This window comes from Canis lupus, chromosome 20, assembly GCF_003254725.2.
Source record: "Canis lupus dingo isolate Sandy chromosome 20, ASM325472v2, whole genome shotgun sequence".
Lineage (NCBI taxonomy): Eukaryota > Metazoa > Chordata > Mammalia > Carnivora > Canidae > Canis > Canis lupus.
Window position 1 is genome coordinate 8,551,576 of NC_064262.1, and position 21,048 is coordinate 8,572,623.

The 21,048-nt window shown below is 48.9% G+C and overlaps 2 protein-coding genes across 21 annotated transcripts; both read right to left on the reverse strand.

The window, feature by feature from the left end:
• Positions 1-389: 389 nt before the first annotated feature.
• IL17RE (interleukin 17 receptor E) lies at positions 390-20,405 on the reverse strand. Of its 18 annotated transcripts, none has more exons than XM_049098581.1 (18): positions 20,345-20,405; positions 12,691-12,802; positions 11,768-11,971; positions 11,414-11,429; positions 10,705-10,827; positions 9,813-9,910; positions 9,405-9,564; positions 9,170-9,309; positions 8,034-8,102; positions 7,126-7,192; positions 6,000-6,175; positions 5,871-5,918; positions 5,743-5,788; positions 5,424-5,635; positions 2,802-2,870; positions 2,235-2,286; positions 2,052-2,150; positions 390-1,528 (listed from the first exon to the last, which is right to left on the reverse strand). In XM_049098581.1, exons 2-18 carry the CDS (start codon positions 12,751-12,753, stop codon positions 933-935), a joined length of 2,238 nt encoding a protein of 745 aa, XP_048954538.1. In that variant the 5' UTR covers positions 12,754-12,802; positions 20,345-20,405; the 3' UTR covers positions 390-932. The 18 variants fall into 18 exon arrangements, with proteins under 18 accessions (XP_048954538.1, XP_048954540.1, XP_025305975.1 ...); XM_049098583.1 differs by lacking the exon at positions 20,345-20,405 and adding an exon at positions 20,157-20,292 and having other exon boundaries at positions 11,768-11,947; XM_025450190.3 differs by lacking the exon at positions 20,345-20,405 and adding an exon at positions 20,157-20,292 and having other exon boundaries at positions 5,424-5,572.
• On the reverse strand, positions 17,233-20,428 carry JAGN1 (jagunal homolog 1). Of its 3 annotated transcripts, none has more exons than XM_025450384.3 (2): positions 20,345-20,428; positions 17,233-18,181 (listed from the first exon to the last, which is right to left on the reverse strand). In XM_025450384.3, exon 2 carries the CDS (start codon positions 18,106-18,108, stop codon positions 17,719-17,721), a length of 390 nt encoding a protein of 129 aa, XP_025306169.1. In that variant the 5' UTR covers positions 18,109-18,181; positions 20,345-20,428; the 3' UTR covers positions 17,233-17,718. The 3 variants fall into 3 exon arrangements, with proteins under 3 accessions (XP_025306169.1, XP_025306160.1, XP_025306175.1); XM_025450375.3 differs by lacking the exon at positions 20,345-20,428 and adding an exon at positions 20,157-20,297; XM_025450390.3 differs by lacking the exon at positions 20,345-20,428 and adding an exon at positions 19,462-19,485.
• Between the last annotated feature and the right edge of the window lie 620 nt (positions 20,429-21,048).

The window sequence follows — 21,048 nt, forward strand, 5'->3', positions numbered from 1 at the left end:
AGGAGCTCTAAAGGCAGAGACAAAGGGCATCAGAAAGTGGGCTTTTCACCACTTCCTGGCCTCTGCTCAAGTGTGGTATGGAGGGAAGAAACTCAGCACCCAGAGCCAGGCAGAGGCCCCGTTCGTGCTGTTGTCCTGGGCTGGCTGCATGACACATGGACCTTTCTGAACCTGTTCACAGTGAGGATCAAGTTTTCCAGGTCCTCCTTCGCCTTTTCAGAGGCATTGCTTCTGAGAATGTGAAGGATGTGGCTGTGGATGTGGACATGAAAGATTTGGGCCTGCAAACCCAGGCCCAAATGCATAACAACACCCAGGCAGGGCTGTGTGGACCCCTCTTCCAACTCAGTATCCTGGGTCTACCAGAGAAGCACATTGTGTCTCTTGGCTTATCCATTACATTTGCCTTTATTCATTTTTCTTGATCTTGGTTTCTACCATGTCGGCCCTGGCCCTGGCGACCCAAGACCAAAACCCCTTTCCCTGGGTCAGGCTCCCTCCCTCCTTCCCTCCTCTGGGCACAGCTGCAGTATGGGAAAACAGTATCCCTGCCACAGAAAGGGGTTTTCTCCCACCCCCCTGGAGTCATCCCTCACTCAGAATTTCCACCTCTCCTGCCTCCTCTACCTCTGCTCCATACCTCTCAAGCCTGGACTGGAGCATGTGCAGACTGCTCTTTCTGGAATTTTGAAGAAAAGAAGTGGGAAGATTTCCCCTATCCCCAACAGGACTCGAGTCAGTGGAGCCCTCAGTAAACAGAAACTCTCCCTGCTGGTTCTGAAAGGGTAGGCATGAGGAAGAAGCCGGACGCGTAAGGAAGGGCTAGGACAGCGAGGGAGGTGCTCTGCTTTCAGGCTAGCAGCCAAAGCCTAAGGATTTGGGGCCAGTAGTCCTGAGGAGGCACCCCAAGGATTCTAGGGTAGAAGGCTCCTTCAGGGATTCCAACCAGTACCCCTACGCCTGTCCCTGCTCAGCCTCGGTGGGCACAATTTGGCGGCCTCTCGTTCCAGCCGGTGGCACAGCTCCAGGCGACCCCGCAGGCACTGCCGATCCCCGAGGCGGCCTCGGCCGGTGGCTTCCGTGGAAGGCTGCGCGTCCAGCGCCCGCAGCAGGCGTGGCAGGTCGCGCAGCAGGCGGTAGCGCGGCAGGGCGCGCAGTGGCTGCGGAATGTCGCCCTTGGCACAGAGGCGACTAAAGTAAGCGAGCAGCAGCAGGGGGCGCGGGGCGGCGCGGAGCAGGGCGCGCAGGGGCGCGGAGCGGGGATCCGGGCCCCGCGCTGGACTGGGGCCCGCACTGCTCCACAGAAGCAGCACGGTGCCTTGCTCCTGTGCCACGCGCGCCCGCGCCGCCCACAGCCACGGCAGGGGGCCCACGCGCGCCACGCGCGTCCCCTCCCACAGGTCCACGATCACGTCGCGCCCGCCGCCCAGAGCTGCCCGCAGCAGTTCAGCCAGCGCTCCCACCAGGAGCCGCTGCGCCTCCGAGTCCGCCGCGTGCAGGAGCAACACGGGCCGCGCTCCGCCAGGGCCTGGGGGCGGGAGCAGCAGATGAACAAGGTAGGGGGCTGAGGGGGAGCCCAGGACTTCCCCTCCCCTACTTCACCCTCAACCTCCGCCCAGCCCCATCCCCGAGCCTTGGGGCTAATTCATCCGGTGTCCCACCTGACTCCTTATCTGCACTGGGGGTGGGTACCCAAGACAGCTTTAGCCTATAGGATGGCTTTGGGTTAATTAGATAAAAGCGTCCGGAAGGGGCCAGGTCTAGGGCGCTAGGTTTGGCAAGAGCAGCGCCGGCTGGATTTCCGCCCCACTGGTCTCATCCCAGAGAGCACTAAAACAGTGAACCATCTGCACAGAGGGACGTTGGCGCTGCCTTAACCATTCCTGACCACTAGGGGGCCTGAAGCTCACCACCTTGGGGAGCACAGAGCTCCACAGAGCAGCACGGACATGGCTCTGCCAGAAGGGAGCCCAGGCAGGGGAAGGGTGGGGGGCAACTAGCCTAGGCACTGTGCGGACCTGAATACTCAGTTTACCCCAGAATGAGCGTACCTGACAGTGGGCGCCGGCGGGTGAGGGCTAGAACAATGCCCAATAGGGTGGCGAGGGCCAGGATTGCCAGGATCAAGAGCCCCAGGTGTCTATGAGAGACTGAGGCAAGCAGGGTGAGGCCAAGCCAGGCTCTTCATTGCCCAAACTCCTTCTTACCCCACCCTTTCTCACCCAAGAACTCACCATCCGGACATAAGAGGTGCTTCCAGGAAAACTGAACATCTGACCTCCACACCTGAGGGCACAGAACCCCCATCCTTGTAAGCCAGGGTAGCCCCTCCTCCCAGGGGATGTTGAATGGGGGTAGAGAAGGGGAATCACCCTAGGTAGGAAATTTCTCCAGCACAAGGTTTGTGTTTGGTCCAGCTCCTGCTGTGCCACACAATAGGTCAAGAGGGGCAAACTCAAAAACTAAAGCCAAGGTATCTATGAGGACCAGGAGAACACAGGCCCTGAATGAAGTAATCAGATGCCACTGAGCCCAAGCCTGTTGTCACCATGCCTAAATGTGGACATAGAATACCAGGTTTTCCGATACTTTTTTTTTTTTTTTTTTTTCAGGAGAAGCCAGAAATCAGCAAATCAGCTTTTAAAAATATGACTCTTCAATATTTAAATGGTAGCAACTCTCCAATTTTAAACACCATGCTGGCCAAACCAAACATTTTTGCAGACTAGATTTGCCCCGTGTGTCCACCTGTAGAGTAGATGCTAGAGGAATGTGTACAGAGTGAGGGCAGGATTCCTTACCAGGACACAGCTCCCTGGCTTCAGGAAGGGAATGATGAGATCTAGTGTCACTGGGCTTGAGCCCTGAGTCTGTGTGAACAAAGAGCAGAATGATTGTCCCCAGAGAGTCTAATCAGACTCTGTCCAGTCTGAATCTGCCCACACTCTTCTTCCTTTCTACCCACCCCCCACCCAAATCCTACCCAGACTTAAGGCCAAGTGCCACTGCTGACAAGAAAGAAGTCTTCCCCTTGCTTTATTCTCAAGCATCCCAGTGATCAATCCCAGATCTAAACTGCTATATAGGGACGCCTGGGTGACTCAGCAGTTGAGCATCTGCCTTCAGCTCAGGGTGGGATCCCATGGTCCTGGGATCAAGTCCCACATCAGGCTCTCTGCATGGAGCCTGCTTCTCCCTCTGCGTCTGTCTCTGCCTTTCTCTCCGTGTCTCTGATGAATAAATAAATAAAATATTTTTAAACATAAAAAATAGGGGCAGCCTGGGTGGCTCAGCGGTTTAGTGCCTGCCTTCAGCCCAGGGTATGATCCTGGAGACCCGGGATGGAATCCCGCATCGGGCTCCCTGCGTGGAGCCTGCTTCTCCGTCTGCCTCTGCCTGTGTCTGTGCCTCTCTCTCTCTTTCTCTCTCTCTCTCTCATGAATAAATAAAATCTTTAAAAATAAATTTAAAAAAATAAACCGCTGCACAGATACGTATTAATCAGGCAATCAGGCATTCATCAACAAACATGCTCTGGGTGTCTACATTGTGTCAAGCTCTGAGGAAAGAAGACACAAACATTGTCTCTGTCCTCTGGCAGCTCATAAACCAAGGAGCTTAACTATAACCTGCCTTCCTTCCCTGCCCTGCATATCTGAACGGATGGCTTATCCACTGGAAAGAACCTAAGTTGTGAAGTCAAACTATAGTTCAAAAAGTCTGGCTTAGGGCAGCCCGGGTGGCTCAGAGGTTTAGCGCCGCCTTCAGCCCAGGGTGTGGTCCTGGAAACCTGGGATGGAGTCTCATATAGGGTTCCTTGCATGGAGCCTGCTTCTCCCTCTGTGTCTGTGCCTCCCTCTCTCTCTCTCTGTGTCTCATGAATAAATAAATAAAAATCTTTAAAAAAAAAAAAAGGCAGGCTTAACTATGCCTTTGTGATTCCTCGCTGTGTGTTCTTTGTGTGGAGATAGGTTACCTCCCTCCATGACTGTCAGTTTCTTCATTTGTATATAAGGACAATAGTCTCTATTTTACTGGGTTATGGAGAGCATCACATGGGAATATGCATGTTAACACTCTTTATCATACACAGTACAGGGTGTATTCTTTTAGTAGTAGTAGCTTTTATCACGCTGGGGACACCTTAGGGGCAGAGACTATGTTATATTCTTTTCGTGTATCTTCCAGGGCCTAAAACAAAGTAGGCACAGAGTAGGGATTCAGTAAATGCATGCTAAATTGGGCAGAATTGACTGCCGTCTGTATATAGGCAGGATATGGCTCCACCCTACGCTCTGGGTACTGGTTAGGAAGTTGACCTGGGTCTCCATCCTTCAGAAACACCCTCTACCTCCAACCCCTATACCACCCCTGTTCTAGACCCCATTCTCCAGCCAGCTGTCAGCAAATGCTAACTCAGTGACTTTCAAATCATGGCTGAACTCAATGAAGGTGGTCTTCTAGCTCCCAGAAACAAATGAGTCCATGGATTTAGCTCTCAATTTTAGGTTATCCCATGTCACTTTGTCTTAAATCTTAAGCATGGCTTGGTGTTAAATCTTAAACATTCTTTTTTAAAAAATATTTTATTTATTTATTCATGAGAGACAGAGAGACAGAGAGGCAGAGACACAGGCAGAGGGAGAAGCAGGCTCCACACAGGGAGCCCGACGTGGGACTCGATCCCAGGTCTCCAGGATCACACCCTCGGCTGAAGGCAGGCGCTAAACCACTGAGCCACCCAGGGATCCCCAAATCTTAAACATTCTTAAACATTTGCTACCCCCATCTGCTTGGAAGCCCTCATAGAAGGCAAAACAAATAAGCAAGCTACCAGTGAAGGTTTAAGAAAGAATTTGAAAGAGCTAGTCATGCTTAGTCAGATTGGTGCTGTGGTTTGATAGATATATTTGATTGTAGTTAGTATATCAGATACATAGAAGAGTCTGTTAGTCAAACTGTTCTTAGTTGACATAATAAAATTAAATCTGTCAGTAGTTAACAATATTCTGCAAAGAGCACTTCAGCTTCCGGGGCTCTGCCTCCCAAGATAGTCAGGGAACGTCTGCCAAGTACCTTGTGGAGACAAACAGAAACACAGAGGGAGAGGACAGCTGGGTTCAAGAGATAGCATTGGTATAAAATGTGGCATCAGGTTGAGAGGGTCAGAGGACAGCTGGAGGTGGGATGCCCAGTCTCTTGCCTCTGTTTATCTCGTCCTCTGTAAATTCAGAAACTAAAAGGATTAGAAGCTGCTCCATTGAAGACCCCACAGACTGGCAGAGAAACCAATTGAACAAAGGCTGATCAAGTAAATAAATAACCAGATGATATAAATTAGAGATTTGCTTGCCTACACTTGCTATGCTCTGAGCAACAAGACCATGGGGGAGGAGAAGAGGAAAGCCCTGGCTGGGCCATACCTGGCTGATGCTGTAAACAGGGGGCACAAAACCGTCCTGGCCCAAGCTTGGGTGGCTCCAGGCAGCACTGAAGGTGGCATGAATTCTTGAGGAGAAGTGAAGGACCAGCTGCTGGGCCTGGGTATCCATGCTCACATTCCAGGATGGAGCTGCCAGGGTGGGAAAGGGTATGATGGGAGACACTCTGTTTGCGGAAGGTGGTAGGAGCTGGGCTGTGGTTGACAAAGAAGTTGGAACAGGGCTAGAGTGTGGCTTGTCACAGTTGAGGAAGGGTTAAATGGTGGAAGGGGGCCCTAGCCAGGGTCACTTGTTGGCTCACCAGTCCGGTGGGGGCATTCAACATGGCTGCTATTTCTAAAAGAGAACTGAGAAATCCAAGAATGGCAAGTCAGCCAGTTCCAGGTACCATCCATACCCCTACCCATCCACTGTCACACATGCTTGTACCTTGAAGCAGAGCTGGGGGTGCAGGTCTACTCCTTCCAAAACATACCACTGTGGTAAGAAAAGGCAGTTAGGGAGCAGGGCCCTGGACACCAGCCTTGCCCACTCAAGCTCTGGGGAGGCCGCTCTCACCCCCTCTGCCTCTTGCGCCGTAGCATTGGGGAGATCTTCACAGAAGGTGTGCCAGTTCTGCCTCTGGCAGAGGGAGGCCTGCAGCTTCAGGGGGCAGCGGAGTGTTAGGGCCATGACCATCTGACTATGCTGGCTGTAGTCAGTAAAGTGCACTGACTTCCAGAAGTCCGAGCCATCTGGGCAGGCGACAGGCAGAGGCAGAGTGAGGGCTAGGGAGGCCTGGGCCCGGGGTTGTCCTCCACCTCATTTTGCATCCTTATCCCCTGGGGCAGCAAAGGATGACTTTGTAAAGGTGCTCAGCCCAGTTGCTGGCATGTCTAGGTACCCAATAAATGAGGAGGACTTCTCCCTACCTTTTAAGACCTTTCCTACTTAGCTGTCTCATCTTCTTCCTGTGCCTCCACTCTGGCCAGCTCTCAGGTTGCTCCCCAAACTCAATACCTGCATATCTTTGCTTAGGTTCCTCTCAGAACCAGGAATGTCCCAGCCTCCCCTCATCTCCTTTTGAGACACTGCCCATTTTCTGAGCCCACCTCAGGTGTCACCTCCCATGAGAGACCTCCTATCAGACAGCCTTCATGGGCTTCTCCCTTTCCTGAGTTCATGGCCTACAGCCTAGTTCTTAGTTATAATGGTACCCTAGACTGTAGGCTGCTTTGTGCTAGTCTTTTATTGTTTTGGGCTGCCATCTCTTTAACTTGGGATAATCACATGAATATGGTATTTTGGACATCATCAGCCACTTTCACATATAAGATTGAATACAAGCCTCATTAACAGTTGGCAAGTAAGGCAGGGCGACTATCAGGTTTAGAGAAGAATTAGTGGGAGGTGACTGCAGGACTCCTCACCCGTCCTCTTAGGACACTACCTCCTGGGTCTCATATTTCAAACCTAGTACAATGTTCAATACTCTGATTTATTGGCAGGCTGATTGGTAGATATGGTAGTCCTTCTTTCTCCCCCACCAACTCCAGGGAAGTGCCTGCATACCTTTTGGAGGCTTCCTCCACAACATAGGTGTGAAGTGTGTGTGTGTGTGTGTGTGTGTGTGTGTGTGTGTGTGTGTGAGAGAGAGAAACAGAGAGGCAGTGAATGCACAAGAATGCATATGTGCAGCACTTACAGGCTTCAGGCCAGTTCTGGAAGGGACATTTTTTGCGCCTCACAGTGTCCTCTTGCAGGTAGGATGCCTGAGGGGACAGGGGAACAGTCAGGGAGGGTCATAGGAAAGGCTTTTCCTCTATCACTCAGACCTGAAACTCATTCTGGCTTGGCCTGGCCCTGATGTAAGCTGCCTGAACCGGCAGGGCACTGAGGAGAAGAAGCAGTACAGGGTTTAGGCAAGGGTAGGTGGTGAGTGACCCGAGTACAGGAGCAAGCTCAGTAAATGTGAGGATGAGTCCTCTTCTCCCTGGAGAGGGGAGGTCCACATTTGTCTGCTTTTAGCTTTCCTGGCTTCCACTCTCAGTGATCCCCAAGGCATGCCCTGTATGGACCCCTCCCTCTGGACTGCCCCAACCCCCAGGGTTGCCCCATGTGTCTGTCTGCCCCTTCCCTTTTATCTCCTACCCAGCTGACAAAGACCCCTGCATTTTTGGTCTAGTCCAAAGAAGCCTTCATGCTTTGTAAGAAAAGGAGTGCCATGGAGGGCTCATGCGGACAAGACTTTTGGAGCCGTATGGAACCTTGTAGGGGTCACATGTGCCCCCACCATGACTCCTCAGAACACACAGTGAAGGTAACTGCATACTCTGTCTCTGTGGGTTGAGGTCAGTCTGAACCTAGGGAAGCTGGGTTTAGGATAGGACTGAGGTTGGAATTGCCCCCCAAAATAGCTCATGTTCAGCAGGACACTTCCCTCTCTGACCCGACATGTGGCTTAAAGTCCAGCTGGCAGCAGTCTGCCCAAGCCTCTCATCAACACCCTGTCTTTCTAAGACCTGACTTACTTGGACATATGGTTGACCAGCTGTGCCTCTGGGAGACCTAGAAGTGGAGCCATGGAAAACCCAGACCTTTTGTTCTGCTCACCTCTATGCACAGACAGGGCAGAAGAAATTCATAAGGCAGGTCTACAGCATGGCCCCCAGACACAATTTTCTGTTGACGAAGCAGCAAAAGGAGAGAAGAAATGCCTGAGAAAGAGCTTAGGCACCCTGGACCAGGGCAGTAGGAAGCTGGGACCTTGGCAAGCACATCCTATTCTTCCTCTTAGATTTATTTCTTTCACTGAGGAATTTCCTTTGAGGTGGAAGGTGTCCCTGATCTGTAGTCTATTTGCTCTAGCTATCTCAATATATGGAGTGGGGAGGGGGAAGAAATAGGGGAAGGATCCTACATTTATGGAGCCCATACTGTATGCCAGGGAGGATGCTAGATGCTAGAAGCATTAATTTTATTAATTAAATGCTAGCACCACAGTGATCTTCATCTTAGAAATGAAGAGAGCCGGGGAATCCCTGGGTGGCTCAGTGGTTTAGTGCCGCCTTCGGCCTGGGGTGTGATCCTGGAGACCCAGGATTGAGTCCCGCGTCAGGCTCCCTGCGTGGAACCTGCTTCTCCCTCTGCCTGTGTCTCTGCCTCTCTCGCTCTGGGTCTCTCATGAATAAATAAATAAAATATTAAAAAAATAATAAATGAAGAGAGCCAAGGGACACAGAGATACAGCCTCGGTCCCTGTAGATGGTATCAGCTACATACCAGGGCATCTGGAGGTTGAAGTGGAGGTATTAGGCCTGGGCTGAGTGAATGGGGGACGACATCACATTTTCCAAGGGGGAACAGCGAAAGGAGGGAGATGGAAGGGGACCCAGACAGATGTGACTGCTTCTTGGGGGAACTGAAAAGGCTTCTTAATGCAACCTGAATCTCGCTAGAGGCTCTTCTCTCCGGGGATATACACTGTATTCATTTCTCTGCTAGGCATTCATGGTTGCTCCAAGTCTCTGCCTGCCTTTTCCCATCCCCTCCTCCCAGGTGACAAAGACTCCTGCATTTTCTGTCTTATCCAGAGAAGGTTTAATGCTAGGCACTTCAGATCTGTATGGAGGTCTCAGACAATGCCTGTCCCTCTCCGGGCCTTGGTCTCCCCACAGATACAACAGTGAGGACCTTTATGCTCCAGAGCTGTGTGATCTGGCTTTTTAAAGGGAGATGACACTCCATACCTGGGTGTCAAAGGGACTGCTCAGCTCTTCACATTCCAGTACCCACTGGTGACAAAGGCGCACGCTGACCTCAGGTCCTGGAGGAATGGTCACTTGAATAGCCCGTGCCTCAGACAGCAGATCAAAGGAGAACTCGGGCCCTGGAGAGGACGAGGACCTGGTAGCCTTGTCTCTTGGCCTATGCGCAGGCACTATTACTTGGCTGCACCCATCTCTGGTCATACCCCATGCCTACCTTCATGCCTTTGTGAGCTGGGTCTGGGGAGATCTTCCACTGCCTTTGGATCTGCAGGTTGGGTCCTTTTAGAGCGCAGCCCCTTGTGAGAGATGTCTGGGGAGGGGACAGCAATGTGATGACCCTTCTCAGACAGACAACAGCTACTCATCAGCTTCCTCTGTGGGCAGAGAACATGGGTGGCCTTAGGCCAGGAATTAGGCTTCTATTCCTGCTTCTGGAACCTGGGGCACCCCAGGAAGTCACTCAATCTTTAGGCCTCGGTGTCCCTAACTGTGTAGTGGACAGAATAGTTTTTACTTCATCGCCATGCTTTCTGTCTTTCCTAGGGCTAGAGAACAAAATGGGAGGCCAAAAAGGAAAGGGCTGGGAGGCATAGGGCAGAGCTGGAACTGGCAAGGGGAGTACCTGAGCATATGCTGGCATCTTGTGTCTCCTACAGAACCGGAACTTATGTGACTTTTTGTATTTCTGCACCAGGAGGTAGAACCAACCCCCCCGGAGGCCTGTGCAGGAAAGGACATAGTTAACAATTTACTATCCAGGCCTTCACTGCCCCTCCCCTATCTGGAAATGTGGTCTGATGTTAGACAGTAAGTCATTTCATATCATGGAGGGTAATGGTATCAAGCTTCTTTAGTCCTGAAAGTTATGATACAGTCAAAAAAGGACTAATTCCTTAGGTAGAGAAAAAGGCAAAAATGTCCATTGTTGGGCAGCCCAGGTGGCTTAGAGGTTTAGTGGCGCCTTCAGCCCAGGGCGTGATCCTGGAGACCCAGGATCAAGTCCCACGTCAGGCTCCCTGCATGGAGCCTGCTTCTCCCTCTGCCTGTGTCTACCTCTCTCTCTGTCTCTAATAAATACATAAAATCTTTTTTAAAAAATGTCCATTGTAGCATTATTTACAACAGTGAAAAATTAGAAACTGCTGATTCTTAAGCAGTGTTTGGGAATTTGTATGTGCCGGCACTGAACTAGGCAATGAAAATATAGAGTTGAATAAGAAAGACCTTACTTCGCAAAGAGAAGGTAATAATAGTAAACTCACAGAACTAAAACAATTTGATCTCAAGCATTGGTGCCAGTAGAAAGGAGAAACACCTTCACAAAATGATACGGCTGAACCCATGAATATCAGTCGTGGTCTCCTATTTGAGGATGACCTGTCTCTGTTGAGGTTGACAACAGGAGAGACATCTGTTCTAGGAGGGTAAGTCCCACCTTCCTCAGCCTGGGGACCCCCAAAACACCCCTAATGCACATCTCCATTGAGAATAGCCCAAAGGGCTGTTTCTCATACCTGAAGAATCTGACACCAGATGCAGGCACAAATAATAGGGGCAGAGCCAGAGCTGAACACACCAAGGCTTTAGGGACACAGGAAGGGCCAACTGGGTATGGCAAGGAATACAGGCAGACCTTCCTGGGAAAGAGGAAAAGAAAATCAAATGGTAGAATCCAAGGAAGTCCCTCCTGCCTCAGACAAGTTGTACTTGAGACTGAGATGTGTGGCTCTGGGCAAATGACTGACCTATCAAAGCCTCAGCTTCCTCATTCATAAAGTAGGACTGTTGTCAAGATCAAGTAAGATAGCATGTGGGAAAAGGATTTGCAAACCAGAAAGGGACCCTAAGATGTGAAGGATCATGGTTGTATCACTGACAAGAGGGAGGGACCTGTTAAGGGGGAATGCCTAGAGGTTATCCTGTCTCTCCTTTAATTCCCCCCTGCCCCTCAGGGGCAACAGATTTCACAGTACAATCCTGTTCACTATGCTGCTCTACCCCTCAGAAACAGGGAGTCTGAGGGGCTAAGTGCACTGCCTGAAGCCACTGTGGAGTATGTGGAGGAACTACAATGCAAATCCAGGCTTGTCCTGATTCTAAACCCCATGTTTTTTCCTTGATATGCTCCTTCCCAAGTCGAGAACCAAAAATTAGAATGGAAAGTTCACCAGGGGTCTGGAACAAGGGACACAAAAGAGAAGTAGGGCACGGAATGAGACTCACCAGTGAGAGTGTCTTCCTGAAGGCACAGGGCCCAGTAGGGGCAAGAAAGGAAAGAATTATTAGTAGAGATTCCTATATGGGGGACATTCTCCCTGTGGTCCTTGCCTCAAATCATCTAATTCCAAGGCCCATAAGCTAATAGCTCATCCATTGTGGCTCTTCTTTTTCCCAGCTCTACCCCATCCAGGCGCTCAGCACACCAGAACCTTTGCTACCCCTCCAAGACCATATAGAGGACATACGGGGACTGCACCAGGGCACAGGGCCTTGGAAGACATGAGAGGACAGGCAGAGGAGTGGGGAGCTTCACCAGCTTGGCAGGCAAGTGTCCCCACTGGGCAACAGCAGCATTACCTTACCATGTGGGAGGCCAGCAGACAGTGGGTGCTCCAGCGGGGCAGGTAGGAGCGGCCAATCTTGGCGGAGGCAGAGAGGCCAATAAACAGCAGGAGAAGAGGGAGGCACTGGGCTGCCAGTCTGGGGCTCCCCATGGGCTTCCGTGGGGTCAGAGTGCCCAGGACATGGCTGCACAGCCTGAAGGTGGGCAGCAGAGCCTTGCTGAGCAGCAGCGGGGAGCACAGGGAGCAGGAGTCGTCGCCTCTGCCTGTCCCTGCCCCGCCCTGCCCCAAAGCTCCTCCTAGATCCTAGATCCTAACCAGCCAGCCAAGCCACATTCCTTCTTCTCCTAGCGGAGGGACAGAGCTCCCTCTCCCCAAGAAAACCCTGCCGCTCCCACCTGGAGGGCCAGGGGCTACAGCTCAGGCAGAGAAATAACAGGAAAGAGGCCAGTTAGGGGAATGGAGGCTGTCCCCACTTCCTAACCCCTCCTACTCCTGCCAACACCCAGTACATCTGACCCGCCCACTAATGCTCTTGGACTTAGAGCTTCCTTGGAGATGGGTCTCATCCCCTCACTTAGAGAATTAACAGAACTACTAAGCACTGTTCTGCAATGGGGTCTGGAGACAGCTGTGACCATAAGGGACACACTTCCCTTTGTGTCCCTGAGGCACCATTTAGAGTTGAGCAGAACGACAAAAAGTCCCTGTAGGATGCACATAGACCTCACATGCTCCCATATGCCTCCTGTTCCCCACCTGGCTGACCCTCAAGACTATAGCCCAGCCTTTTCTCTCCACCCAGCTCTTCTGGGTAAAAGGCTCCATGCCAAAGGGGCCTCCAACTTCAAGAATCCTCTAATCAGTACCGGCTGCTCAGAAAGCCCCAGAGCACACAGCTGAGCCCTGGAGCTGTGGGAGCAGGCCCCACGCACTGACCTGGTTTCCTGTGGTTTCCGATGCTGACGAGGCTCCAGGCTTTGTGGGGACCCTCCCCATCATCCCACAGCTTCCTCCTGCTCATGGAGCACTTGAACTGCTCAGTCCTTACCTTGGTGACACACATAGAAAACAAGTTCAGGGCACACCTACGGGGTTAAGTCATCTTGATATTGTTATTGTCCCTCTGCCCCTTTCAGTAGTCTGACCCTAGCCTTCTTCAAGCCAATTCTAGTTCCTAAGTCTTCAGGTCCACTGTCTGAAGACCCATTGTACTCATTATCCTAAAAATACCCTCTGGCTTTTAAGTTCCTTAGAAGATAAGGACCCTTTCCTATTCTTTATGTTCTCCAATGCCTAGCAGTGGATGTCAACAAATGGGTGCTTTGTAGTTGAATAACTGCAAGTAATGATACATTTTATCTAAGCAACAGTTTATCTGCTTCACATTTGACAAGCACTTTCATATTTGATCCATTTAATCAACTTATGAGAAAGTGAGAATTATTCATTTTTATAAAGAGATAAATAAGGAAGAAGAGTGATTTCATCAAGGTCTCTATCCAGGGAGCTCCAAATCTGCCAACCTCTCACAATTCATTTCTACCAGCCTACGGTCTCTCTTCCCCCTGTCTCATTACCCTCTTCCTGGGAAAAAGGTTTGCCTGGCACAGGTCTGTTTTTTGGCCTTGGAGCCTATCACTGCAAAAATAGATCGGTAAGTTACCAAGGAAGAAAAAGGTCTGGCCATACTAAGGACAGGTTAGGGGGTCTTCCCCCTCAATCTTTACCTAATCCACAGTAGTTTAGATCTACATTAATAATGCATTTTCCAATGCTGAGGGCATAAAGCGAGAAACTTGGTTCCATTCTCACATACTTCTCTTTTTCGACCTCTTTGTATCTTCTGATCTGTCACAGTGAAAATATATCCTTAACTGCTCCCTGACCCTGGCTAACGTATGGTAGGAGAAACAGAAAAGACAGAACAGGGCCCATATTCACACATACAAAAGAAATAAAGAATGGAAAGGGAATAAAAATGAGAGCATAGAAAAGGAAAAGGAAAAAAGATGAGGAAGAAAGGGGGAAAGAAGAAAGAAAAGAAGGTCTGTGTTTTATTTACTGTCCTGCTGGCTTGCCTATTGATTATGGGACCTAAAAAATTATTTAGGGTAAAAAGCACTGCAGGAGAACTCAGGTACTGGGAAAGAGTAGGGAATCAGTTTAAGATTTGCTAAACTCTTACTATCAGACTCTAGGCCTGTGTGCTTTGCCCACATTATCTCATTTTGAGGTCAGTCTTTTTTTTTGGGGGGGGGGGAACAGTCTTTTTTTTTGGGGGGGGACAGTCTTTTAAAACCATTCTACAGACTGGAAAACCCTAGGCAGATTAAGTAACTTGTCCAAACACAGAGATGGAGAGCTGGGACTCACCACTGCGTCTTTTGGCCAGGACACACAACTTGGGGAAATCTGTGGGAGGGTGAAGGGTTTCTGGGTCCTAGAGACCACAGAATTACTCGACTTAGCAGTGCAACGTAGTTGGTAGGGTTAACAATGCGAAGGGAGAATTTGGAATAGTTAGAAAGAACATAGGAAAAGTAGGTCTTATGATAGTGAGTTAATGGTCAGACTTCCAGATGAATAGGGATTATTGGGGAAGAGTCAACAAGGAAGGTGTAACTGTGGCTGGAATAGAAGATGGCTAGGTGGAGTAAAAGTCAACTGCAGCACAGAGCCCTGTCTTCTTGGAAGATGGCCGAAGCCTGTCTTAACGTGCGGTTTGTGTCTGAATGAGCTGACCCAGACTTCATGCTCTAGCTCTAATAACCTTTACTTGGGGACCAAGCCAGGAACTCAGGAAGTCTTGGCAGGCCCCTGCACATGCTCAGATAGAGAGCACGCTGTGGGGGCCTTAGACAGCTGTTTCTTGAGCCTTACCCTTACATGGACTCTGGTCAGATCATGCAGCAACTCCAGCCTCTTTCTGTCATGGCTGATTCCTAAAGTCCCTTGGGGCAACTGGGGCTCTTGTTAGGGGAACTTAGGCAGGTGGGGCCAACATGTTAGACCAGACCAGTGCAAACCAAGAGTGGAAGAGTGTTCCTTCCTTACTTCTGCTCTCCCAGAAGGGATCAACCTCCAGAGTTCCAAGGCAAGAGATTATGCCCAAGAGAAGAGATAGGGACTCCCAGTCTGAAAGGGGGAGGTTAGCAATGCTTGTCAAGAAAAGGGATTTTGGGTATTTACTAAGTACTGCTTTGGTATTTAATAGTATTGCTATGTACTATTCATATACATTATTTTAATTAATCTTCACAATCCTGGTAGCTACGATGGTAGCTAGGATGATCCCCTTTTGTCAAATCAAATCAGAGATTCAAGTATCTTGCTCAAGGCAAAAGGCATAATTCCAACCTAAGTCAATCTAATTTTAGAAGCTAAAATTCATTCCACTATGCCACACTGCCTTTCTCATGCACTAGGTGTTCTCTAAGGGTCCCTCCAATGCCTATAGTTGAGATCTGCAAACACTAGGGAAGAACCTTTCCACACATTTATAAAGTGTTACATAGTTCACGAAACACTTTCATAATACTTTATCTTATTTGATCTTCAAAACAGTCCTGTGAAATAGGCAGTGTTGATCTTAGCCATTCAATTAGGCGTGCTGGTACTCGAACCCATCTTCCACCATCCAAATACAATGGTCTTCCCACTAAATCAAGATCTCTTTCAAAACTCTTGTTTGCTTCAGGGAATACTACAACCATGAGGTAGGAAAAAAATGATTGGAAAAGCAGAATCCCAATAACCCAACAAGTAGAAACCTAAAGTAAATCAACTGGCTTTTTTTTTTTGCATTGACAGTAATTTCCATAGTGGGTCTTTGAAAGCACTCTAAGACTGAAGTATCACTCCAATAATCAAACAAAAAAAGTTTAACTTAAAAATTTTTTTCATCCCAATTCTTTGAAAATTAGCAATTTGTGCCTGGTGGACATAATTCCATTACCCACACATTTCCATCTGCTTTCCTTTGTTCTCCAAATTCTACCCCTGCCTCAGTCTAATTCTTCCCTCTGTGCAATACATCCCGTCTTCAGTTTACAGTAGGACAAGTTACTTTATTCAATAAAGGGCACACCATGTATCAGGTACTGAGCAAGGGGTAAGGAAAATACATGTAAACAAATACTTCTGTCAATAAGAGGTAAAATAAAACTGCTACCCAATTTCAAAGAAAGAACTCTTACACTTTGAATTGAAGCAACCAGAAGGCTCCCAAATTACCATGTAAACTGAATCTTGAAGGATAAGTAATAAAGGCATATAAAGGTATAAAAGGGAAATTTTTAAGCAAACTGGGAAAACATGAAAGCAATATGGGAATTCATGAGGTTCTACTGACTGAGAAAGACTGTGAGAGTATTGGGAGATAATGCAAGATAATGCAAGTGCACTGAAATCATACCTCACAAATGTCTGAAAGAGATTAAGGTATTTTATTCAAAAAACAATGGCACATAGTAGAGACTTGATGATCTAGAGCTGTGCTTTTTAAAATTTATTTATTCATGAGAGACACACAGAGAGAGGCAGAGACATAGGCAGAGGGAGAAGCAGGCTCCCTGTGGGGAGCCTGATGCAGGATCACGACCGGGATCATGACCTGAGCCAAAGGCAGATGTTCAACCAATAAGCCATCCAGGTGCCCTGAGCTGTGCTTTTGTTATACTCAGTTGCACACAGGGATACAGGAAATATGGGTATAAGGTAGAAAACAAGGAGTTAAATTTGGGACACACAGAGTTTGAGATGACAGGACATGCAGAGGAAGAAGTTTTGCAGTATAACTACTGCCAGATCTAAGAATGACTGAGTATAGGCCTAATGTTTATAGAATAAAAGTACTGGGGGAAAAAGGACTAGAACCCTTGAGAGGGTAGAAGTCTGCAATTAAGAGATCCAGAAACCATCCAGAGACTATAAAGTCAAGCGGACAAGATCAAAGGGACACACATCTTTCCTGCAATATTTACTGTGTCAGACTTTTAGGCGTGAAGAGGGCCTTTAGTTCACAGATCTCTTTCCCACTTCCATTTTTAAAGTTAAAAATGCTCCATATCATTAGATGGCATGTTTATTAGTTGTTTCACATGTATATCATATTTCACCCAGATTACATGCAGGGATACTTTAAAATTCTTTTGGATACCATTAATATATTACTAGACATATAAATGACAACCTGTTAACACTGAATAATAAACATGAATATCTTACCAAAAGAAGAGCCCATAATCCAAGCAGGATGAGGATGGGCCATTTTACAGGTAGAGAGATTAAAATCTATGGCCCATGCTAGTTTCTGTCAATCAGCAGCAGGGCTGCTACTATGACTAAGGTTCCTTACGCCCAGTTCACATCTCTACTGCTACTTCCAGGTTTCTTGGGAAACTTCTGCCTCTTTATGTCTAAGGCCACTCAAGCAACATACCTTTCACAATTTATCAAATCCCAACACAAGGCACAGGGTGGAGAAGGCAGTTGTAACTTTATTGAAGTTCTTTTTAAATAAAATGCTTTGCAGTGGAGACAACAGACTGCAGGGGGAGCCTCCCAAATGTTTCCTGCCCCACCACCTACAGATTAAAGTAGAATTTGATTTATTCCCTATCTCCTTCGGTCTTGATGCCTAAGGGGTAATGGACAAAAGTGGAGAGAATGACCAAGAGGCAAGGATGACACTCAGTCTTAAAGAAAAACCCTGAAGGGCCTTAAGTTCAACCAGCTGAAGTTTGTTTTATAGTTGTTGATCACCCAGTTCCAGCCAACCAGGAATAAATTAAATACAGTTTTGCCACTTCAGCTGATGTCAATAGGAGGGGCTTTCCAGAATGTGGGCCTAGTTTGCACTAGCTGCCAAAATCACCAACAATTTCACAACAGCTCCTCTACCTTCTCACTCTTTTCGGTGGGAGGCCCAGGCTTCACCCCACAGAAGAGTCCATCAGGCAGGCTTCATTTACGCTTCTTCTCCTGTGTGCTGGTGAACCAAGAGTCTAGGAGCTTCTTGCTGTAGTATAACTGCCAGGCATGCACTTGAACTGCCAGCACCAACACCAGGTACATGACAGAGACGGCAGAAAAACCAAAGAGGAAGCGGTAAGCCTTTCCATGGCGGTAGAGCTGCTGTGCAGCAGGGAACATCTCCATGCTGCCATAAATGAGGGGAGCTATGGAAAAGAGCCCCATGCTGATCATGGAGAGCACGAGGTAGCTAATGTTGTTTCGAGGGAAGGAGAGGAGGCCCAAGAGAGAGGGCACAATGCTCAGCAGATACGGGTATTCCCACTGATAGGGCATGGCCACCTGATCATGCGACAATAGCCTCAGGTGTCCCACGCTCATCTTGGCAACCAGGAGCAGCCATATGACCAGATGCACGTAGATCAGCTTCTTGATTTCATACTTGAGAGTCACACTGTGGGGCAGAGCAGAGGAAGAAGTACCTTTCATTCAAAATTTTCTAACACCAACTATATGCCAGGCAACTATATTGGACACTGGGATACAAATATGATTAAGATACAATCCCTGCCTGGAGGCTTAGGGACAAGGAACAAAAGAAAAAATAAGAGGTATCTGGGTGGCTCAGCCAGTTAAGTGTCCCACTCTTGATCTTAGCTCAGGTCTTGATCTCAGGGTTGTGAGTTTAAGCCCCACATTGGGATTCACATGGGGGATGGGAAGTCTACTTTAAAAAAAAAAGAAAAGAAAAAATAATTAGAAAATGAACTGGAAGAGCTCTGGTAAATAGATGTTGTCAGATATATAATATCACAGGAAGGAGTAATCAGTTCAGCTTAGGATGGGATGTCTGGAGGCTATCTAGAGGACAGTGATATTTAAGCTAGGCTCTGAAGGGTAGGTCGAGCTGGGATTCCAATTAGAGGTAATAGCAGGCAGGCAAAAAGACATAAGCATTGTGTTCCAGGAAAGCAGGTGGTGTGGCAGGAATACTTTGTAGTGGGAAGGGGAATAGCAGGATATGAAGTTGCAAAGACTAGGAGTCAGATTAAAAGCAAAAGAGTAACTCAGAGCTGTGTTTAGAGAGGACTTTGACTGCATTGTAAGAATATAGCCTACAGGAAAGATACTGGCAGCAAGGAAAACAACTCAGGCTGCCCATACTTCCCCAGTAGAGCAGATTTTATAGCCAAAGCAAGCACATATCTCTCTTATTATTCTAATTCTCTCGGGATCTCTATGTATCCTCTTCACACCCCTGAGGGCAGTTTCTGCTCTGGATAGTCACCAAAACACTTGTGTGGTGATATCCTTTCAGGCAGGGGTCTAATGATAAGAATGAAATGAAGGTCCAAAGAGCTTCTTTGTCATTCTTCAGAACTCTGGAAAGAGGGGCAGCCTGGGTGGTTCAGTGGTTTAGCGCCTCCTTCAGCCCAGGGTGTGATCCTGGAGACCCGGGATCGAGTCCCACGTCGGGCTCCCAGCGTGGAGCCTGCTTCTCCCTCTGCCTGTGTCACTGCTTCTCCCTCTGCCTGTGTCACTGCCTCTCTCTTGTCTTTCATGAATAATAAATAAAATCTTGAAACAAAACAAAACTCTGGAAAGATGTGAAAAACATTCTGGGAGATTTTGATGGATTTAAGAAAAGAAAATCTCTTTTCAAAATCTTTATTTAAAAAATATTCACTATGGAAAATGTGCAACGGTGGTGGTGGTGGTGGTGAAGTCAGTCACCTGGAGTGGTGGTGGTGAGAAGTCAGTCACCTGGAGACTTCATGCTCCATGAAGGCAGGGACCAGCTTCCTTGTTTTTTTTTTTTTTTTTTTTTTTTTTAAAGAAAACAAAAAACATTTTTATTGAAGGTATAACATGCAAACAAAGACCAGATCTGCTTTTGCTTACTCTCATATCCTCGGTGCCTAGCACAGATGCCTGATGGATAGAAACGCAATAAATTTTTGTTGAATGAATAAACGAATGTAGAAATCCCCGCGGGAGCGTTCCTAAAATTCATTTTAGGCAAGGAAAGGCTGGACTTTATGGTCTACATTGCCCCAAATACAACAGCTACCGTGTATTGGGCAGACTTACACGAATTACTACCTCGCTAATTCTTCACCAAAACCTAAATAGTGGATGGCTTTGCCCTTCACAGATGAGGAAACTGAATTCCAACTAAAACCCGGGTTTCCGAGGTCCCACGGCGAGGCCAGCACCGCAAGACTCCGGAGCCTAGAGGGCAGGGACCGGACCCTCCCGGGGCACAGGGCGATCCGGCGCTTATGGGAGCGAAGGGGCTTCCCGAAGTGGGGGCCGGGCCCCGAGCCGTCCCGGGAGGAGGTGCGCGCGGCCGGGCGGGGTGGGGTGAGCCCCTGAGGCCGGGCCCGTGCCGCTTCCCAGGCCTCCGTGCTCCTCGCCTCGCTTCATACCTCATCTGGTAGTGCATGGCGACGCGCTCCCGGTGCTGAAAGTCGCTGCCGTCGGTACCGGCCGCTCGCGGGCCTGCCCGAGATGCCATTATCCCCGCCCAGAACCCCAGGACCCCTCACGCCGACCCACCGCCGGGACTACCGGGCCAGGCCGCCTGCACACCCCGTTAGCCGCCTCAGCTACCCACCCTCACAGCCGCGAGGTTCCGCGAGGACAACTTCCGGCCTCTCTGTCTCGGGAGGACCGACTCTGTGGTTACGCGCTCGCGCACGCGCACGCGCTCGCGCCCGTGCTCGGCGGCGGCGGCGGCGGCGGCGGTTCCCTCCCCCCAGCCCCCACGCCTTCCCTTTTTGGAATGCGCGAGAAATTAATCTCTACGGATGGCGTCTTTTTGCCATCTGCTCGGACCATATCACTTAGCCTTCCAGCACGTTCACCTTTTTATTTTTTTTATAAAGGATTTCCTGGTTTTATTTATTTATTTATTTTTATTTTTATTTTTAATTTACTTATGATAGGCACACAGTGAGAGAGAGAGAGAGAGGCAGAGACACAGGCAGAGGGAGAAGCAGGCTCCATGCACCGGGAGCCCGACGTGGGATTCGATCCCGGGTCTCCAGGATCGCGCCCTGGGCCAAAGGCAGGCGCCAAACCGCTGCGCCACCCAGGGATCCCACGTTCACCTTTTTATTTATTTTTTTTTTAACTTTTTTTTTTTAATTTTCTTATTTATTGATGATAGTCACAGAAAGAGAGAGAGAGAGAGAGGCAGAGACACAGGCAGAGGGAGAAGCAGGCTCCGTGCACCGGGAGCCCGACGTGGGATTCGATCCCGGGTCTCCAGGATCGCGCCCTGGGCCAAAGGCAGGTGCCAAACCGCTGCGCCACCCA

Bases quoted from the DNA above. Each gene is read 5' to 3' on its own strand.
- IL17RE (XM_049098581.1), bottom strand. From the start codon at position 12,753: ATGATGGGGAGGGTCCCCACAAAGCCTGGAGCCTCGTCAGCATCGGAA. The intron at 6,176-7,125 runs GTAAGTGCTGCA...TCGCCTGCCCAG, and splicing joins CCAGAACTGGCCTGAAGCCT to ATGGCTCGGACTTCTGGAAG. The intron at 1,529-2,051 runs GTACGCTCATTC...TCCCGCCCCCAG, and splicing joins CCGCCGGCGCCCACTGTCAG to GCCCTGGCGGAGCGCGGCCC.
- JAGN1 (XM_025450375.3), bottom strand. From the start codon at position 20,245: ATGGCATCTCGGGCAGGCCCGCGAGCGGCCGGTACCGACGGCAGCGAC. The intron at 18,182-20,156 runs GTATGAAGCGAG...TCTGCCCCACAG, and splicing joins GCCATGCACTACCAGATGAG to TGTGACTCTCAAGTATGAAA.